At 32.4% G+C, this 18,570-nt stretch overlaps 1 protein-coding gene across 3 annotated transcripts in view; it reads right to left on the bottom strand.

Annotated features, from left to right (window-relative positions):
• Positions 1–5,892: 5,892 nt before the first annotated feature.
• The window catches only part of LOC144440865 (nuclear receptor subfamily 6 group A member 1-like), a 172,829-nt gene continuing 160,151 nt past the window's right edge, over positions 5,893–18,570 (bottom strand). For all 3 annotated transcript variants that reach the window (XM_078130299.1, XM_078130298.1, XM_078130297.1), the window contains 2 exons: positions 9,989–10,664; positions 5,893–9,411 (listed from right to left, as the gene is read on the bottom strand). In XM_078130299.1, the coding sequence (XP_077986425.1) occupies positions 9,155–9,411; positions 9,989–10,664 (933 nt within the window). In that variant the 3' untranslated portion in view covers positions 5,893–9,154. The remainder of the gene's footprint in view (positions 9,412–9,988; positions 10,665–18,570) is intronic.

Below are 18,570 nucleotides of genomic sequence, written 5' to 3'. Positions count from 1 at the left end.
GACAGAGTAGTACAAACTGAGTTTGTAAATTATTTACACAGTGCAAAAGAACAAAAAATAAACTTGGGTAAATTATTCTAGTATAATGTTAATGTTAAAGTATATAAATTGCCTTTAGTTATTGTTAGCACAGTTGATTACATAGTTGGGATTTCCTTTACATTTCTGTATATAAGTAATACATGTAATAAAACAAGTCTTCGTAGAAGGCATAGCACCCACATACATGCTTGTATGTGACTGAATAGTGATATGATATTAAGACAAATTTGTTGTAACAAATAAATACTAAAATGTGTCATAATCAGGAAATGGCTGGATTTTGATAATTGACCCGGAAGGTGATCGTCAAGGTTAAAGGTAAAGGTCTCAAAAAAGTGTAGATATAATCATAGAGGGATAGACATTTGAATAGCGTCTCCATGTATTCAAGTTTTTGAGTTATGCAGTAAACAAATATGGCAACCATTCAGTTAAAAGTACATGTGAGAACCAAAACTAATGCATGTATTATACATTTCCCTTCTTCTTTTGTTCTACATTACCTTTGGATATCATATTCAAAGAAATTGGCCACTCAAAAAAAATACAGACTGTCAACAATATGCAAAAAATAGCTTAATTTTGATCATTGACCTGGCAGGTCATGGTCATTGTCAAAGGTCACTGTCTTGCAAGAGAGCTTTCATGTGATTATATCGGGTTAGACACTTGAATAGAGTCTATGTATTGAAGTTTAAGTTATGCAGTAATATATTGATCTATTACTCCAATTATGACTGCCATAAAAAGTGATGAGCAATAAAATTAAACCTTGTGTATATTTTTCTTCTACTATTTTAACTGTGGACATGATTTAAAAGAAACTGGTAACAAATAAATATGACAAAGTGTCTGTAATAGGCAAGAAATGGCTGGATTTTGATAATTGACCCTGAAGTTCAGTCAAAGGTAAAGGTCTTAAAAGAAAGCTTTTACCTGATAATCAGGATAGACACATGAATGGTGTCTCTATGTATTAGTTATTGAGTTATGACGTAATATTGATTTTTAACTACAAATATGGCCACCATTTTGTCAAATTTGTATATGTTGTGAAAAAAATGACATGCATAAGTCCCATATGACATGTCACCGTTGTACCAGTTTTGAAAGAAATCGGACTTATTACATCATCAGATCATTTATATGTAATATCTTAATACCAGGATTGAGTCCCATCGACTGCAAGTGATGGTTGTATGCTCCTGTAAGTAAACCTTTGACACAGAAATAACATCCCAAATTGTATAAACTCAGCCCGGCCATTTCAAATTAAGCTTACAGCACAAGTAGGTTGGGCAATCATGTATTTGATATGCAAGAATTCTATATTATTCAAATACATGAAAAAATTCAGTGATAATCTGTTTTGTGATTTAATATCAATTTATTTCAAGTACAGTGGTCGTGTCATATGTGTGTCTGGATTATGAAATACATAAGGTCATCATTATGCACAGTTTTGCCCAACCCATTATATTTTGGCTTATTTGCATGTAGTCTGCAAGGCAAGATATCCATGCCATACTATCAGCTACCACTTAAACATGGTTTAGAAGCCTGATAGGGCTGAACAACATGGCATATATTTGTATTTGCATGAAACCAGAGCTCACTTAGGGAAGACGACTTTATTAAATCATATAAATTTCTATTCAAAAACACAGTTTTGTTTGAGACTAGGTTTTTGAAGTGTAGGACCTGATGCAAATGAGAACTGGATGGTCTGAACAAAACTCACCTCAGATATCAAAAAGTTCTCACTAGCTTTGACCTGTTAACAGAGTATCAGCAGGTCAGTAGGAACTGATGTGCATGTGTGAATTTTATCCGATATGCTTAAAATATCATATCTAAATAGTGTAAGGAAGTGTTAGGAATCATTAATTAATATGCAAGAATTCTATATATACGAGATATGTTAATCTTCCAAACATCTCATACCAATTGTTCCATGTGTTAGTTTTGAAAAAACGAAAGCACAAAAGTATGTTCAGTTAAAGATCTTTATTGCATATGCGAGAAAGACCAGCCTCTGCCATAAAAATAAAATACCAATTCTAAGATCCAAGAGACGTTACAATTTATCAATACATTCTTTCAATGATTATCAACTGTTTTTTTTCATCCTGTACTTTTCCATACAAAGGTTCCACCACTCTAGTGTTTAACACCGAAGAGTCAGTTTTAAAAAATAACATTTTATGTCTCAAATTACAAATTAGATTTGCTCATCTGACACAAAAATACAATGACCATGAGCAACTTAAATTTACGATTTAAATTCAAAAGCTGACCGGTGAAATAAGAGTTTACACTCTCCAGCTCAACTGGCATTCACTTTACCATAGTACATGTCGTGTTTTGTTATACCATTTAGTTATAAAGAAAAATGTTCTCTCCTTCCCTTAATTTCAGGGACAAAATCACATGACCAATTTGCATGATTGACATAAGCTTATTTGCATGAACACTAATTTGCATAGCTGCAATTACAACTTTGCAGATAGACTCATTGGCATGGCTGACACCAATTAATTTGCATGCATACTAATTTGCATAGCTGGCACTGGCTAATGTGGGTGCATGATAATGAGCTCATTTGCATATATACTAACTTGTATGGTTATCATAGGCTAATCTGCATACATGTTAAACTTACAGGGTAGTCTGCATGTTCCATTTTTAATGGTATAGCCTTTTGTATGAGATGGTGATGAGAATAATCAACATATGGATACTCTGATAATTTGAAATATGTTCCAAGAAATTATGAATCTGTTAGAATAGGGTAATTTTTATGCATACTAATGATAGTCATAAATTTTTACTATAATTATTCACCTAATCAATGAGTAAATAGCTAAATAACCAAATTCACCTGCATTGGAATGACTACCATCACTTACACATTATGCAAACAACAAAGGCAGATATCTTTATATAATTAGCTAATTTGCATATAAAAAAGAAGTTTGCTTTGAAGATGTGCATTTGCTTTACACTAATTCTATTGGTAAATGCTTGCAGATAATTTTAAGCACCGTAGGGTTGGATTTCAGATTTTGCTGTGAACCCAAATTTTATCATAATTAAGACACAAAAGATGGGAATCTTGGTATCTTTTCTCATATGTACTTTAGGTGTGTCATGATATGCCAGTTGAGCTTTTACATCACTATCACAATAACCAATAAAAATACAATCTTAATGAAACTGATACTTTGTTACAACTCTATAAGTTTGAAATTCAAAATTAGCCATGGAACAAAACCCCTCAAGTCTGTGCAAGTTGGCATTCCTTTCCTGATATCTTACAAATCATCCTTTAATGGGATGATGCATAGTTATCAGTTGGACCAAACTTGAGGGGCCTTTCTCTGTGTGGATCTTACAATTGATAATGGTAGAATGCACTGCCTATTTGCTTTTAGATCTTTTTAGTCAAGCAAAACACTATGGTTGGTTATCAATATATATGATTCTTGGACTTGACCATGAATACAATATCAATTGAATTTTTTTTGAAGTACATATAACAAGCAGATCCACTCTGATGAGTGATGTGACATGTTTATTAGCGTGAAATGCTACACCAGGCACTTTTTGGTGTTTAAGTTTAAGGTTTCCAAAAGAAAACCGGCAGTAAGCTGAACAGGAATGTTTAAGGTACTTGAAAAGTGAACAGAAGCAAATAATTGCAGCTTGTATTTTACACTTCTGAAGTGTAAGTTTATCAAGGAATGACAAACCAAGTGATTGATTTCAAAGCATGAACATAACTGACTACCTTTTCCAAGTTAAAGTCCAACACCAGCATTTCAATTGCTGCTGTAACTCTATGGGGAGAAACGAGGACTTCGAAAACCTGTCGATAAAACCACTTGTTATATGCTTCTATTTTTTCAAAGTACCGCAAATCTTTCCTGGATGAACCTTCTTTGAGAGATTTTTAAAACTGTATGCAAGGTTTTTCCAAGTGTGTGCATACACGCAAGTTTTGAACGAAATGAGAAGAATGACTGAGCAGCAGTCCTGCGCTTGAGTAAACTGTCACCAACTCCGATTTGAATGAATGGAGTGAGAGGTTATGCCTCTAACACAGAGAAAAGATTCCACTTATTATTATTGTGCATGAAAATGATATGTTTGTTGACTGAATATTATAGTAAAACCATTAAACCCATAAAAACATGATACATACCACCCGCAGAATTACTGGAACAAAAAAATCCCCCACTGTTTCGCATCACACAACATAATAGAGATTTGCGTATCTTGTTTAGAACTGATGAAATCAAGCAATTGTTTTAAATACTGGTGAGTTATCATTTTTTTTTCATCTATTTATGACATTGCTTTTTTCTTCTCCTATATAACATTGTTAAAGCCTATAACATATTGCTATGATTCATGGAGTGTGACACACACAGTTAAGATGCTAAACAAAGAACAAAACTGGACCACCCAACCACATAAAAATATTAAAATCAAGTTCTGCACACCCCCTAGGCTAGGCAATGTGCACGCATGTTTTATAACCTGCTGTGGTTATGAGAAACTCATTCATCTAAAAACTACCGTTATAGAAACATACTAAATACTAAATCTACTTTACATTCAAATGTGTCTACGGGTATTTTATACCCTTCTTATACAAACAGACTACAACAACTTTCATGAAAACTCCTTAAAGAACAATCACTATGTGAGAAAATATACAGGACAATGAATTATTGTTTTGAACTACTGTAACAGCACTATTATCGCCCAGGACACAAAAAAGTCTGTGCGTTATCTACATTCAAAAAATAGACCATTTCCAAGATAATGACTCTGAAGATGAGCTGCAGAGTGTTAACTAAATGAGTGGAAATAATCCTGACACAGCCATGTAAGTATGTATATATATATTCTCCTCTAGGAGGATATTTTCCATTTACAATTATTCCAAAATTCAATCCTGACTTTTTTGGAGCTGTCTTTAGATTTTATACTTGGATAGTTATTCACCGAGTATTTAAGTTTGGCACACAGACAGCAGTTCTGGGACAGTGTTACTGATGTCAACATACATGGCTGTGATTCTGAAGTATTGACAAGTACCAAAAAACACACATGGATAACTTGAATTTTATCTGAAAATAAGACCATCAAATTCTGTCAAGAACTACAAAGGAAAGCTTCTTATAAGCTATTAACATCATTTCAGCATTTGCATTTTTCATAAATTTTGATGTGTAAAGACTCAAATGAACAGATTTAGATGATTTGAAAGTTTACAGCTCACCTTCCATGTTTTTAAGTTTTCCTTTTTGATGAAATTAAGCAACTATTCCCACACAAACCATCCTGGAAGGTGACCAATTTTGTTATTTTTCAAATTAGTTTTGTTAGTCAATAGAATAGTATACACTATGTATAGCTTCAGTACTCTGTCAGAAAATTGTAAAAATGTGTCCAAATTTCGGCAGAATGATGTACATTTTTTTTATCAGCTGCAACAGTAAAATGTAGTGAAATTTCCATATTTGCACACGTGTAAAGATGAAATTTATATGCAGCATTTAGCCAGGAAAAGCTTGAAGTGAAAGTGTTCACACTGTCGGCTTTAGGTTTTGAAAGTTACTTCTTATAACTGAAAACAGAATACAAGTATGGTGAATATATTTAACCCTCTGATTACTCAATAGTAAACATTTCCTACAAATTTAGAGATTGCTAGATCTGAATGAATGTTATTGACAAAATTCTATTTCACAGAATGGAATACTTACACATTCATTAAGTGATTAATGTCAATTGAAAAGATGACCAAACACCAAAAAGCCCCCCCCCCCCCCCCCTATTTTCCATACGTTGCAATCAAGAAATTTAGTAGAAAATGGTTTTGCACTGAAATGATCTATGCACAACCATAAGACATGCAGGCAAAAACCAAAGAATGTATTAGTGATTCAATATATAATAACCATACCTTGTTGTACATGAAATTTTGTTATTGTGTATGTGTGTGTTTTGTGTGAGTGAATATGGATATATACCTTGAATTCTCAAAGAGGTATACACTTACAGGTTTTTGTAAGCAACGCTAACATCTTGGAGCATTGGTAGGCCGTTCTAAAACAGCCAATGATAAAAATGTCCCAATATTACTGATTATAGTGATGTAAAAAGTTGAAACAAAGTCTGAATACTAATTTGCAGGTTTGTTTCACAAACCCACACTTGAATTGTCATTGCTACGTTTGGCATAAAAACTACTGTCATATTGTTTTTTTTTTGTTTTTTTATGTTGTTTTGCTTAATTATATCAATGTTAGACAGAGATACGAGAGAATAGACCTTGTGCCACATTGAACAATACCAAAATGATTGACATAAAAAGTTGACAATGTTAAAATCATATAAAAGTTAAGCTGCTGGGAGGCACATAGATTTCTCTTTTAAAAACAACATTAAGCCTGTACCAATGTAGGGTTAAATTTGGTATTCTGACAGCTGCATTTGGGCTTGGGGAGGATACACAACTTAACTTGGGGAAGATAGACAGGCAGATTAAGACTATTTTATCTAACATCGATTGGCCAAGGTTTAGATATATTAACTCTGCATCAGTTCTGTCCAAACTGACACTGTACTCCATTCAAACACTGGCAGAGATACCTAAACCACTCCAACAATACTGCTTTTGATAGCAAGTACAGCTGTAATAGTAATAATAAAGTCTAATGCTTTATTCTCTACACTTGACAATGTCCTTATTACTAGGTAGGTTCACTGTATAAAAAGAGAAAAGCTTTGTGTATTGATTTACAAATAATCAGATGTCTTATATCTTAATGTATCTGTAAAAATAGCATCAATGGCGTTGTAGCTCAACTGTACAGTTTTTAAGTGTTTATCCAGATAAACAAATATCCAATTGCCTATCCAGCCCTGTTGTTATCTTTGCAATATATGTGGTCATTTGGCTGTTGCTATGGGCATGGTCTTGTTGCTAGGGCCAATTGTGTCAAAATGTTTTGAACAAAATCTGCAGAATAACACTTCTAGAAACATCTCACCTAATTTGCATACTGCTAATGAGATTATTATGTGCTTAATATTTCATCTATATACCCCCAAATGCATCCCCATTAAATTTCAGCAAAATCTGCCCAGTAGTTTTGGAATTAAAGATTTTTGACCAAAAAGACACATTTTTAGCCATAACTTGCATATTATTGATGGAATCATTAAGTATGAATAAGTCTTAACCTACACACTCCTAAGAACGTTCCCACCCAATTTCAGATCAATCTGCCCAGTAGTTTTTGAGTTTAAGTTTTTTGACCCAAATCACACACCTGTGATGCGATTATTTTGCTTTGAACAATTTCTCAACTAGATGATAGAAGTAATGTCCCCATCAAATACCAAGGCAATTGGTCTGGCAGTTTTTGAGTTTAAGTTGCCAACAGACAGACAGACAGACAGACAGACACCACACCATGACTATAGCACTACTGAACCATATAAGTTCAGTTGTGCTGAAAAATGTCAGCCATATTGGATTTCCAACGATCCTTTGCATGGTCAAAGGTCACACTATTCATGGGAGAATGGAATGCAATAATCTCGCTGACGTTATTACTGAGGTTGCATTGAACACCATTGTTTCTGAAAAGTGTAACATCATTCTTTTTGATATTTCAATTATTTGTGAAATATAAGGCATAGTATTTCCGATTCCAAACACTGTGAACTCTTGACCTTTGACATTACAAAGTACTGTGGGTAAAATCCAAGATGGTGGTAACTCATAAATTGTTTTCCTTTGAATGAATGAATATAGGCACTGCGCTTCTCTTGGCACAGAGAAACAAGGGAAAGGATAAGTGGAAATTTGGCAAAAGTTTTGTCATCTAATGACTCTTAGGAAAGCTGTTCAATACATTGTTATTCATCTTAAGTTTCTAGATAAAAATATGGACAACCAGTGAACACACATAAACACTTGTTTTTGCGAATGATAAACCTGGGCACCACTAATTAAATAATCCCCCTAATGTACTCTCTTTTAGTGTTGAAAAAGAAAAAAAATTGGATGCTTAAAAATACATCCATACATTTGCATAAGAATACACCTCCTGTTTAATACATTGTTTTGAACATTTGTATTCTAGTTTCTACCGCAGCATTTACTATGATCAGATTTTGAGAAATTTTATTTTCCATAGCTTTTTTTTTCAAACTGTCAGCTAGAAAAATGCAGGCCTATTGCAGCATACTGACAGTTTCTCTTTCAAAATGTGCTCTTTGGTGAAGATTGTTATGGTTTTATAACTAATTTATTTAAAAAAAACAAAGAAATACTGAACAGCAGAAACAAAGTTGCAAAAACTTTTACTTGATATGCTTTACAATGTATTATCTTGATTGCTATAGCAAACTACTGTCTTCGTGGTTGCCATAGCAATGGTATTGTCACCATGATTAAATAAATAATATAATTATGTACACCGTCACATTTTTGCAGCACTAGTTGATTGAGCCCTCTAAAAGCCACTCTAAATCTAGCATTCGTGACTTGACTCTCTGAAGCAACTCTTTTGACTCTTTATGTATATCTAAACTCTAAATAATAACATTTATCAGTTTATTTAAAGTTTCTTTTATGTACTATTGAAAAAGACACATTTCTGTAGTCAGGTGGGGAAGGGCTCTGCATAACTTGCCCCTTGACCTTTGACATATAAACTTTGACCTGTGGAGGCCAAATGGCTTTCTCAACAGCTGCAGCAAATCAAAACATTTCTCATTTCAATAAGTTTCCTCTTGCAAAACTTCCATTTCTATAAAACTAGAAAGCTTTTTACCAAAATAAATTTGTAACAGCCATCCTTTCAAAAGCAAGGAGATCTCTGCTCACATATTTTATTCTTTAAAACAGCGGCAATATATTTCTCAAAAAATCGGCAAAGCTAGTAAGCAGAGATTGCAGATATTTCTGTAATACATAAAAAGCAAGCACCCAAAGACATAGAGCCCACATATATGGGTTCTAAACTTGTAAGTTATCTCTCATGTTTGGAGATATCTTTACTCGAATTGTCGTATCCTCAGCTATTTACGGTGTTGGATATGGCGTATCTCGTACTTGGATGTTACACGCATGCATAATGGCTTTGAAGAGAAGTGGCATCTGCTCAATGGGGATGTCTAACATCTTGCTGGCTGTGTAGCGTATCTCGGGAAGACACATCATCAACTCACGGAAACGCCCCGGATGAGAACGGCTGCGAGATTCTGTGTAGTCTTGGAATGCATACCAGTACTGTTTGTTGATTTGTTCAATAATTTCAGGGCTTGTTAATCCTTCCACGTCTTGAAATAAAAAGATAAAAAAAAGATAAAAAAATCAACACAATTTTTGAACATTTTCTGGTTAGGAATGATCACATAAGCTCAATGAACGAACTTCGTTTGTTTAGGCCAAAACACCCAAAAGATTGAGGTGTGTGATACTGGAAAGGTTAATCCGAACATAAATAGCCAATGATTTCCTATACTCACATCATGTGACAATAACCCTAAGAATGAGATAGTAGTTGTGACTTGTGACAGTTTACAAGATAACTGATAATTCAGAGAAAACAAATAAATCTATCAAAAGAAATATGTCCTGGATCATGACAATACTCTACCATGTTACCTAGAAATTCTTCAGCCAATAGGGTTTATCGTATCTACAGACTGTTACTAAATGTTTAGGTTTTCATAAATGACACACTGATTGGTCTTACCTTGAAGCTGACCTCACTTTTGATACCAAGCATTTTGATTCACTGTACATTGAAAAATACTTCGAGTTTTATGACAGACACACTGACTTGCCATACATTTAGGGCTGAGTTTACTACATATTCTTAAAACTTTGTGAATAAATACATAGTAAACTCACCTGGATTCAAGAAATTGATGATCTTCATGCATACATATTCTTCCGGTGTGATTTGTATTTGATGAAATTTGGATGCCAAGACAACCATACGTTCCATGATTTCCATCCCGTCTTGAGGAAAGTGTCTCAACTCTTCCTCACTTGGTTGGTATCTCATTGTTACTCTTGACAATTCATTGAAGAGCTTCCGGCGATGGCTGGTAGCCGCGGTTAAGATTAGAATTTCATGCCAAGTCTTGCCAAGCAGGAGGGTGAAGTCTTTGATTGGCACCTCGCGGAAGAAAGGCAGTCGCTTCACCCAAACGGTCTGGTAAAAAAGCATTTGATCAGCAAATTTACACAAAAGCTCAAACAGTTCTGCGTGTGTGATTGTATGTCCCTCAGGAAACGTAAACGGCAGCTTAAGCGGTTCTTGATGCTCTAGATACATAAGCTGCTCAATATGCTGAACGTACGAGTGTAATTCCACGCCGGGATAGTCACCATCGAAACGAGTAGCCATATCAGAGTCGGACGAAGTGATCTCCACATTGTCTGAAACTGTTGGCGATGGCTGTTCTGAGAGACCGTCACTGCGTGTTGGACTGAGGTTACTACTATTTCCATTGTTGTAATTCCAATCTTCCTTCACGAATTCTTCCCCACTCATTATCCGTTCTATTTCTTCTGGAGAAAGCTGAAATAAAAATACAACAACATAGCTATAATAAATCAAACGTACATATTTTCATATTATACATTTCATATAAATTCATGATTTTTGCATGAGCGTTCATGACAATGTTTTTTGCTCTCATTTGTACAATTATGAAATTCAATTCAAAATATATCGTACTGTGATAAATCACTGACGGATAAAAAATTGTCAGTTTGCAAGTTTAAGTACTGAAACTGAAAAACTTGGAAGTCTGGAGCCCAATTTTAATCATGTTGAGCAGTGCTTGCAAACTACAAATCTTTCAGCTTATTGCAAGGGCTTATTAGTTTAATCACAAATTCAACATTCTGATTTGCATATAGTAAGTAACCCATCAGACTAGCTGATTGGTCATTTGCATATAGTACGTAGCCAATCAGACTAGCTGATTCTTGCATATAGTAAGTAACCAATCAAACTAGCTGATTGGTCATTTGCATACAGTATGTAGCCAATCAGACTAGCTGATTGGTCATTTGCATATAGTAAGTAGCCAATCAGACTAGCTGATTCTTGCATTTACAGAAATGTCAATAAATATATAGATTTGACGTTCAAGTCAGTGAAATTAAAACAATATTAACTTTTACACCAAGAACAAAAAATGATCTAATTCAGAAATATAATAAATTAATGAAGATAACTATTATCATTGGCTACAAATATCAGTATGAATTTCACAACAAAGAATTTGTATATGTAAATCATATTTTGGAAAAAATAAAAAAACATGTTTTGCAAACATCATTATTGGACAGGTTTATGACAAGATTGCATAATTAATACAATGTACTAAAACATGTACTAGAAAAAAAACTAATAAGTATATTCATATCCAAGTATAGACCTCAAATCTGAGATTGCTATCTTTAAGTAATTAAAGAAACAAGGAAGAGAAATAATATTGAGACATATTATTGCATAGATACCCGCATAAAAGACAACTACATTATATACTGAGCTGACCTCATAAAATCTTGTGTGGCAAACCTATAGTAGACCAACACGTTGTGATATCTGAACGAGATACCTAGATAGTGGCGGTAACAAATATACATTTCAGAAACATTAAGCTACCCTTCCCGAAGAGAGACACATATCAAGTTATGTAGGTGGCATAAAATATTACTGGACGAGCACAATGATGAAATCGATACACAAAATATAAATTCAATATTAACAGGGAATGTGAAGTGATTACCAGAATTGTTCCCTTGGAATATAGCCTCAATTTAGCTGTGTATGGAGAGCTAGATGGGTTGTACTTCTTATATGTCTGTCACTCACTCTGTCATTGATTACGGCCTTACCCACTCATCATGTATTAAACGTAATCATTTTGTGCTCACATATTTAAGTAATGCATTCACGTTGATCCATAACCCTATTTACAATATTCCTGAATGTTCTCTAAAAGATCAAATACTAGCTTATAGGCAGTATGTAAAGTAAGTGAAATCTGTTGATACACACACTTTGGGGCTTTATCATTGCCGCAATCAAATTTAGGCTTTAATTAATGTCCTAGAAAAATATGTTAATTTAATATAATTCACCCACCTCTGTTATCACGTTTTAAGAGCTTTTTTATAAAAACGTTCGACTAGACTATTAATTCCATTTTATTTATAAGTTTCACTTTCAGTTCTTTTGGTAACCTATCAAAACTGACAGATATATTTGGTAGATTTACATATTTTAACAGCTGTGAAAACTGCATTCAATTGATAGTGCTACATTCAATGCTTTTTAATAAAGTAGTAACTTGATATAATCTGTAGGTTTTTTTCAGGGTTCATCATCAAAACCAGATTCCCTGTTACCATGGTTTCCCAAACAACATTAATGTACAACTTAGTATGGAAATCTATGCACGTTTAACCAAATTTATTCCACTTTGTTACCAAGATTCCCATGTCAATAAATGTAGGAAATATAGAATTCTACACAAGTTTTACATCTCCCTTCTCTGTTACCATGGTTACTAAACATTAGCAAAAGCAATCATATTTCCTGAGTATGAGTCACGTTTCAGCTATACATGTGGTCTGATTAAAAATATCAAATAAAAGCTAGAATTTACAATTTCAATATTATGAAATCAATATCTAGTTACATACATGGATTTTACTTTCTAAAAGTTAAATTTGAGTATTAATTATATAATTATTTAAAGTTTATTTGGAGAAATCTTTTGCTTAGATTTAGTGGAGTATAGGGACTCAAATAATATGGAAAGTTTTTTATAGAAAGTTTTTACAATATGTTTAGATTAATCACGTTAGACTCAACTCCTACATGTAAAGGTTAATAAGCTGATTTTTATCTTGTAGGGGATCTGATTTTATCTTGTACGGAATCCGATTTTTATCATGTAAGGGGATCTGATTTTAATCTTGTAGAATCTGATTATTTGTAGTGTAGGGAAATCTAATTGTTATCTTGTATACAATAAACATTAGTGTTAGTAATAGTAATAGTAATTACTGAAACTTCCAAGAGTTGAAAATCTATCATGTCGTGGTAATTTGCTGTTTGCAAGCAGTTTAAGATGAAAATTAGGGACAATCGCACAATGTCACACAAGCTCAATAAACTTCATTCAGTTTTAGGCCAACCCCCCCCCCCCTCCCCAATTCATGTTGACACTGTTATGTCAGACACCGTCATGAGCATGTCACTGATAGTATGTGAAATCATGTGATGACTATCATTAATTTGACATTTGTTCTAGAAATACCAACTTTTATGTTTTGTATCAAATATGTTAAATTTAAGAAATAGGAAGATAAACAAAATGTTCCACTTACATACAAAGTACAAATATACATCACAGAGATGTTTACAATATATAGAAATTGTTTTTTCAAAATTTGAAATTTTCGTTTAACTTATTCTATGATTTGTAGAAAAATAAACAAATATGTTAACACATTGATAACAACTAAGAAATTTGTTTATGACTTGAAACCGTTTTTATTGAAAAAAACAACTTTTTTTTCTCATTTTATTATCAAGCCTCTAGTCAACATGCAAATGATAAAGTAGAAAACAAACTCTTATTTTAACATTTGAGGATAAGGACTATTTTCTACTGAAATACCAAACCTGTCATTGCAGTAACAATTAATACGTTTCCTAAAGACTTTTTCAAAATATCTGAAATTTCCAAAACTTGGCAATCTTCATCTGGGGTTGTTTTGGATAAACTAATTGTCTTGTGTTTTTTACTTTAGTTGCAAATTCTATTGTACATACACACAATATGTTATTGTATTTTTCAAAAATATTAATTCAAATTAGTTAGTCATATACTCTCCAATACTGCATCATTTTCACAAAGTAAAACACAACCATCTTTGTTTGATAAACTATTATTAAAATTGATCTTGAAATAATCACAAACGATTCCATATAATTTGTTATGTAGGACATACTGACACCAAACCTATGTCAATATTTTGTTTTTTATTCACGGTTTGTGGTTATTTTGGATACACTCGTCGTAGACATGTGGTGATATGCAGATAAATCATAATATGATAACGATGGGTACTTGTAACCAAAGAACTGAACCAGAAACATACAGCACATGATATCTATCAGTTTTAAATTGTCAAAAAATAAAATATTTGCTTGATATAATAAGTAAAGACCTTGAAAAGAGGAGGATAAGAAGAAGTCAAACTAAGTTTATGAATTGATATATTACTGAAAATTCAAACAAAAACAAAGTTAAATATCAATGTGTAGGAATAGCTACAAGCAGTGTAATCTATATGAAAATAGCACCGCCTATAATTTATCACTTTTGAAGGTCGATTGTGTCAGTTTTTATAGTTTGTCGGCTTCTTTAGTCAATTTAACCAGCCATTAGACTCCGATGTTTGACCTTGTCAGAGACTGTTCATAGGCTCAAAATGACATAATACTAACTATGCCTAGATTCCTATGACAAATCCCACTCGTTAAAATATTCATTTTTGACTCCAACGAAAGGACTACCTTTCCTGTTGAAACATATGCCAATTTCACACTGTGAATACACACTGTGGACTAGTAGTACAGTATTTGCATAACAAAAGGACTAGTGATGTATTTCACTCCATATGCAAATCTATTGTTATTTGCATAAAAATGTAACAATGTTGCCTTCCTTTCAAAGCCATTGTCATGACTCTTTATATTGGTAACTTTTCAAAATGACCTTGCTCTGCCTTGATCCATGAACATCTAGATAACCCCCATGTCAGCTTCGTTATGGTCAAAAAGTAATTAATTAGGTGTACTGTACCAACATTTATCAGTGGTAAATTGTAACAGACAGCAATTGTGATATATGTAATTGCAATTAAATGATCACTCAATTAAAAAAAAATTGTCACTTGTTTGTATTAAGTATAGTAATCTGTATAGTGTATTTAAATTTCTTAGCAATATTTTTACATATGGAAACTAGTTCTTAAAAAAACAATTTCATTGCTGGAATTAAAAAAAAATAATCAGCTGACACTTAGATGATTTCTCTTTTCTCAAGACTGTACAAATTGGCCAGTGGCTAAAGTACTCATTGATTAAATAAACATTATTATAACACTTCCACAATTATAAAGAAACTTTATGAAAATTTTTGTTTTTCTTAAATATTTTCTGTTTAAATTGAGAAAATAAATTGTATTTTTGGGGGAAACTATGCCAATTCACAAATTTCTGATTTCCTGCATATTATGCATACTGAACCAAATTATGCAAAACTAATTTCCATACCAACAATATATGATCTCTTCTTGGTCAGGGAAATAAATGGCATAATATTCACAGCTGTGAAATGAACATGTCACTTTGACAAACTCTGTATAATAGAAACAGTTACCATGGTAACCTTTATTCGGTCAAAATGATTAAATTGGGTTTGAGCATAATAACATCTTGATGAATAAGGACAAGAAGAAACTTGACATTTTAAGTATCACTTCTAAATGATATTCTTCACAAAATGAGATCTCATCAAAAACAATTATATTTTAAAAGTGGACTTGAACCCAAACGGAGTGCATTATAATTTTAATATTCAATATTCATACGTAAAGTAATAAACTACATTATTGAGTGTTTTAAATAAACTGGGTGAAATTTGATGTGTCTTTATACTTGTATTCATAGAAATTAACATATAGTATATCTTTTTTTAATCTCTGGCCTAAAAACACAGTCGTTGAAACATATTTTCGTTATTTATGTCACATTTCACTCAATTTAACCTGAAGTGTTTATGAACCTGTAACAGGTTCTCTGCCTTTTTACGTAATTTTATTACCCCCAACATAATGCATTACAGTTGCAGTCACACAATGCTGACAAGAAGTTCAGTGAACTTTATCTAAATCTAGTTGGTTTATCAAAACAACATGTCCCCTCTGAAGTTGATATCATTCTATATGTAATTATCAGGTTTATAACAACTATATCTGTGGATATTCTCATTCATTGAGATGACAACAAAGTTGATATATTGGATGTTTCTCTTTTTTCCTAAAACATATGATCGGTTTCACGGTTATGATTTTCTGGACCTGAGCCAAGGAATTGGCCATACTTGACTAATCTGTACAGTTCTTTTCAATTGAAGTGTAGTGACAAAACAGTAAACATGTTTGAAACAAGTACTCGATATTTTGGCACATCTTTCAGAAATAGTAAACATTTATACAAAATTATCACTAATGTCTTTGTACTTAAGACAATATGCTTGTTGGTGTTGATTTAATAATATTTTGATGTGAAAGGTCAGAAAATATGTGAAAATGTCAAACTGACCCGGAAATTTATTTCTGTACCTGAAATAGTAAAGTAATACTAATTAGGAAATTGCTGAGTGCTCATAAATGTGATTTGTTGATTTGGCAGTATTACACTGTAAAAACACACACAAAGTGCATGCTAATATCAAAATGAACCAGAAATTGTTTCTGAAAAGCTGAAATAATACTTATTATTAAGCTACTAGAGTGATCATAAAATTCTGCTTGTTTATTGCCCGATAGACATGGCAAGTGAAAGGGCACTGCGGGAATGTCAACGTGACCCAGAAATACAGACATCAACACACACTGTTGTTGACAACTTGGTTAATACGAGAAAGTGATACTATGCAGGAATAATAATTATACAATAGCAAATCTAGGTTTAGGCTTACTGACATGAACACAAGCAAAACTATTTGATGTAAAATATTGGAACGGATATTGGAATGGATGTTGGTTTTAATTGTACTCACAGTAGGGTGGCATTTCTATGGCTTATTTTTCTTGAGTAGCACACACTATTTCCACAAAACCAAGGCACCATTATCACTGACATGTGTAATCTATCACAATATAATAGTTTTAGTTTGTGTCTAGATCTTTATATAGTAAACAGAAACCTCACCTGCCACTTCAGTAAACTATTCATATCCTCTTCAAAGTATCAATTACAAATTCATAAAAAATTGGAATCAAACCTCTCAAGAAAAGCCAATTGATGTAAATAACTCATCACAGATTTGGCCTATTTTATTTTGTACTCCTTTTACAAATTCAAACAATAATTTTAAGTTTTAAATATTTTGAAATTTTTTGATGGCCATCTTTTTTGTCTATCAGAAGAAAGGCACATGACTATGAAAATTTTAGTTGATATTAAAATTACATTTCATACATAATTAATATTAATGTTTCTGAGACTGATTATATAATTGTACATAATTTAAACTCTCTCTGTGTCTATTTTTCTGTCTGTATGTTGCCAAGGGTAGTAATGTAATATAGGCAAAATCGACCTGAGTTCTCCATATTTTCTGTTGTGCTCTAAATTAAAATAGAAGGCAGGTTTTACAGCATCCCTTGTCTATTACTGGGGTCAAAATATCAGTCAAAAGTTGTGAGCCAGACGCTATTTTCAGCTATCATTATTAATATCTATATAATTTTGAATCATAGTTTCTAATAACTATAATTTTTTTTTAATTACTGCATTTATACTCGTTTATTATTTTGAAACATTCAGTTTTATAAAAGTAATGTAGCTTTATGGTTTTGAATTACTACATTTATATAATATTACTATTTGTGAATAATTTTGTATTGTTCTGTTTACAATATTAATATAGTTAAAATATCATGAATAATTAAAATTTACACCAGGTGTCTAAATTTTTAGTTGTGGGAATAATGACACTTACTATTAGACATAAAAATATCTCATCACCCATACTATAAAATGATCATCATTAAAACTACTGATTTGCCCACAGCAATTGCTTCCATCTGTTCATGCAAAACAGAAGATGTAGTGCTTTTACATGTTCTCTGTAACTACATAATTTTCTTCCAATCTGAAATTTGTTGATTCATTCTTTTGCTTGTGGTTTTCCTGATTATATAAAAGTAAAATATTTATCTGTAGTTTGTTTATTTCAATATTTGGTACTGTATTTTACATGAAATAATATCCTGTCTTTTGTGATTTTGCTATTAATTTTTTTTTTTTTTTTTTTTTTTTTTTGAGTTTGCCTTGATAAAAACAAGTTATTTATATTTAATTATAACATTTCTACTTGCAGACTCAAAAACATTTGGCAGCAAATATTTTGACTCCGAGTAGAAATGTCATTACTATTAAAGTATGAACCCAAGGTCCATGAACATTCATTCTAACAAGTTATTTACTACAAAGATGTCATCATTATCTCAATTTTCCCCTTCATCAAAGAATCGACATCCTGCCGTTTGCAGAGTTGTTTTTTCCTTTCAAAACAGTCAATAGATATTTTGTATTACTAATACTTTACTATTTTAAAATTAATGATAGCAAGACATAAACTCTTTTTGTAATGTTCTTGGAT

The sequence above is a fragment of the Glandiceps talaboti genome, chromosome 10 (genome assembly GCF_964340395.1).
Source record: "Glandiceps talaboti chromosome 10, keGlaTala1.1, whole genome shotgun sequence".
Lineage (NCBI taxonomy): Eukaryota > Metazoa > Hemichordata > Enteropneusta > Spengelidae > Glandiceps > Glandiceps talaboti.
This window is presented reverse-complemented; position numbering and strand designations above follow the sequence as displayed.